The sequence below is a fragment of the Tupaia chinensis genome, unplaced genomic scaffold (genome assembly GCF_000334495.1).
Source record: "Tupaia chinensis unplaced genomic scaffold, TupChi_1.0 Scaffold000341_1, whole genome shotgun sequence".
In the NCBI taxonomy this organism is placed as follows: Eukaryota; Metazoa; Chordata; class Mammalia; order Scandentia; family Tupaiidae; genus Tupaia; species Tupaia belangeri.
Window position 1 is genome coordinate 4,417,472 of NW_006159835.1, and position 3,761 is coordinate 4,421,232.

Genomic DNA, 3,761 nt, shown 5'->3' on the forward strand with positions numbered 1-3,761 from the left:
CCGGGGGGCTTTGGACAGGGTGCTGCGGTTGAATCCAATGGCTATGGAGCCTCCCGCCATGGATTTCTCTAGGAGACTTAGAGAGCTGGCAGGGAACACGTCTAGCCCACCGTTGTCCCCAGGCCGGCCCAGCCCTATGCAAAGGTTACTGCAACCATTCCAGCCAGGTAGCAAGCCGCCCTTCCTGGCGACGCCCCCCCTCCCTCCTCTGCAATCCGCCCCTCCTCCCTCCCAGCCCCCGGTCAAGTCCAAGTCATGCGAGTTCTGCGGCAAGACGTTCAAATTTCAGAGCAACCTGGTGGTGCACCGGCGCAGCCACACGGGCGAGAAGCCCTACAAGTGTAACCTGTGCGACCACGCGTGCACGCAGGCCAGCAAGCTGAAGCGCCACATGAAGACGCACATGCACAAGTCGTCCCCCATGACCGTCAAGTCCGACGACGGCCTCTCCACCGCCAGCTCCCCGGAACCCGGCACCAGCGACCTGGTGGGCAGCGCCAGCAGCGCGCTCAAATCCGTGGTGGCCAAGTTCAAGAGTGAGAACGACCCCAACCTGATCCCAGAGAACGGGGACGAGGAGGAAGAGGAGGACGACGAGGAAGAGGAAGAAGAGGAGGAAGAGGAGGAGGAGGAGCTGACGGAGAGCGAGAGGGTGGACTACGGCTTCGGGCTGAGCCTGGAGGCGGCGCGCCACCACGAGAACAGCTCGCGGGGCGCGGTGGTGGGCGTGGGCGACGAGGGCCGCGCCCTGCCTGACGTCATGCAGGGCATGGTGCTCAGCTCCATGCAGCACTTCAGCGAGGCCTTCCACCAGGTCCTGGGTGAGAAGCATAAGCGCGGCCACCTGGCCGAGGCCGAGGGCCACAGGGACACTTGCGACGAAGACTCGGTGGCCGGCGAGTCGGACCGCATAGACGATGGCACTGTTAACGGCCGCGGCTGCTCCCCGGGCGAGTCGGCCTCGGGGGGCCTGTCCAAAAAGCTGCTGCTGGGCAGCCCCAGCTCGCTGAGCCCCTTCTCCAAGCGCATCAAGCTCGAGAAGGAGTTCGACCTGCCCCCGGCCGCGATGCCCAACACGGAGAACGTGTACTCGCAGTGGCTCGCTGGCTACGCGGCCTCCAGGCAGCTCAAAGATCCCTTCCTTAGCTTCGGAGACTCCAGACAATCGCCTTTTGCCTCCTCATCGGAGCACTCCTCGGAGAACGGGAGCTTGCGCTTCTCCACGCCGCCCGGGGAGCTGGACGGAGGGATCTCGGGGCGCAGCGGCACGGGAAGTGGAGGGAGCACGCCCCATATTAGTGGTCCGGGCCCGGGCAGGCCCAGCTCAAAAGAGGGCAGACGCAGCGACACTTGTGAGTACTGTGGGAAAGTCTTCAAGAACTGTAGCAATCTCACTGTCCACAGGAGAAGCCACACGGGCGAAAGGCCTTATAAATGCGAGCTGTGCAACTATGCCTGTGCCCAGAGTAGCAAGCTCACCAGGCACATGAAAACGCATGGCCAGGTGGGGAAGGACGTTTACAAATGTGAAATTTGTAAGATGCCTTTTAGCGTGTACAGTACCCTGGAGAAACACATGAAAAAATGGCACAGTGATCGAGTGTTGAATAATGATATAAAAACTGAATAGAGGTATATTAATACCCTTCCCTCGCTCCCACCTGACACCCCCTTTTTTCACTACCCCCTCTTCCCCATCGCCCTCCAGCCCCACTCCCTGTAGGATTTTTTTCTAGTCCCATGTGATTTAAACAAACAAACAAACAAACAAATAACGGAAGCTAAGAATATGAGAGTGCTTGTCACCAGCACACCTGTTTTTTTTTTTCTTTTTCTTTTTCCTTTTCCTTTTTCTTTTTCTTTTTCCTTTTTTTTTCTTTATGTTCTCACCGTTTGAATGCATGATCTGTATGGGGCAATACTATTGCATTTTACGCAAACTTTGAGCCTTTCTCTTGTGCAATAATTTACATGTTGTGTATGTTTTTTTTAAACTTAGACAGCATGTATGGTATGTTATGGCTATTTTAAATTGTCCCTAATTCGTTGCTGAGCAAACATGTTGCTGTTTCCAGTTCCGTTCTGAGAGAAAAAGAGAGAGAGAGAGAAAAAGACCATGCTGCATACATTCTGTAATACATATCATGTACAGTTTTATTTTATAACATGAGGAGGAAAAACAGTCTTTGGATTAACCCTCTATGGACAGAATAGATAGCACTGAAAAACAAAACAAACTGTATGAGCTAAATGTCTGTCCCTAAAGGGTTAAATTTATCAATTGGAGAGGATAAAAAAGGCCTTGAATTGACAAATTAACAGAAAAACAGAACAAGTTTATTCTATCATTTGGTTTTAAAATATGAGTGCCTTGGATCTATTAAAACCACATTGATGGTTCTTTCTACTTGTTATAAACTTGTAGCTTAATTCAGCATTGGGTGAGGTAATAAACTTTAGGACCTAGCATATAATTCTATATTGTATTTCTCACAACAATGGCTACCTAAAACTATGACCCATTATGTCCTAGTTAATCATCATTTTCCCTTTAATTTTGTAAGCAAAACTGAGTATAACAGTATAAAAGCGACTTTGCTCCTGGTGAGAGCTTAAAAGAAATGGGCTGTTTTGCCCAAAGTTTTATTTTTTTTAAATGATGCTTAAATTGAATGTGCAAAAGCCCTAGAACACAATTAAATACAGGAGTTGATTTTTCTGAAGATACTTGTTTTAAATGTTGCTTAAAAAAATTCTGGCACCGAAAGTAATAGATCCACATCGACTTGGTTGTCAAATGGACAATCAAATGACGAACTTTAAGATCATATAGACCATGTTAAAAAGAAGAAGCTGACAATAAGGTTTGATGGAGGGGAACAGAGGAAAAAAAATATGTGATTTATTAGCACAATGTGGTACCATTTGCCATTTTAAACTAGAACAGGTGAATAAGCTAATGTTGATACAATGATGATTAACTATGAATTCTTAAGATTGCATTTAAATGTGACATTCTTAAAAAAAAAAAAAAGAACTTTAAGAGTAGCAGTATATATGTCTGTGCTCCCTAAAAGTTGTACTTCATTTCTTTTCCATATACTGTGTGCTATTTGTGTTAACATGGAAGAGGACTCATTGTTTTTTATTTTATTTTTTTAATTTTTTTCTTTTTATTAAGCTAGCATCTGCCCCAGTTGGTGTTCAAATAGCACTTGACTCTGCCTGTGATGTCTGTATCTTTTCTCTAATCAGAGATACAGAGGTTGAGTATAAAATAAAACTGCTCAGATAGGACAATTAAGTGCACTGTACAATTTTCCCAGTTTACAGGTCTATACTTAAGGGAAAAGTTGCAAGAATGCTGAAAAAAATTGAACACAATCTCATTGATGAGCATTTTTAAAAAAAAAAAAACTTAAAAACTTTGCCAGCCATTTACTTGACTAATGAGCTTACTTACTCGGACGCAACATTGCAAGCGCTGTGAATGGAAACAGACTACATTTAACATAGAAATGAATGATTGCTTTCGCTTCTACAGTGCAAGGATTTTTTTGTACAAAACTTTTTTAAATATAAATGTTAAGAAAAAATTTTTTAAAAAAACACTTCATTATGTTTAGGGGGGAACTGCATTTTAGGGTTCCATTGTCTTGGTGGTGTTACAAGACTTGTTATCCATTTAAAAATGGTAGTGGAAATTCTATGCCTTGGATACACAACGCTCTTCAGGTTGTAAAAACAAAGTACCTTTGGGG

At 45.7% G+C, this 3,761-nt stretch overlaps 1 protein-coding gene across 1 annotated transcript in view; it reads left to right on the forward strand.

The window, feature by feature from the left end:
* The window catches only part of BCL11A (BCL11 transcription factor A), a 99,985-nt gene that overhangs the window by 89,098 nt on the left and 7,126 nt on the right, over positions 1–3,761 (forward strand). The window contains exon 4 of the mRNA XM_027773349.1: positions 19–1,504. Coding sequence (XP_027629150.1) covers positions 19–1,504 — 1,486 coding nt within the window. The remainder of the gene's footprint in view (positions 1–18; positions 1,505–3,761) is intronic.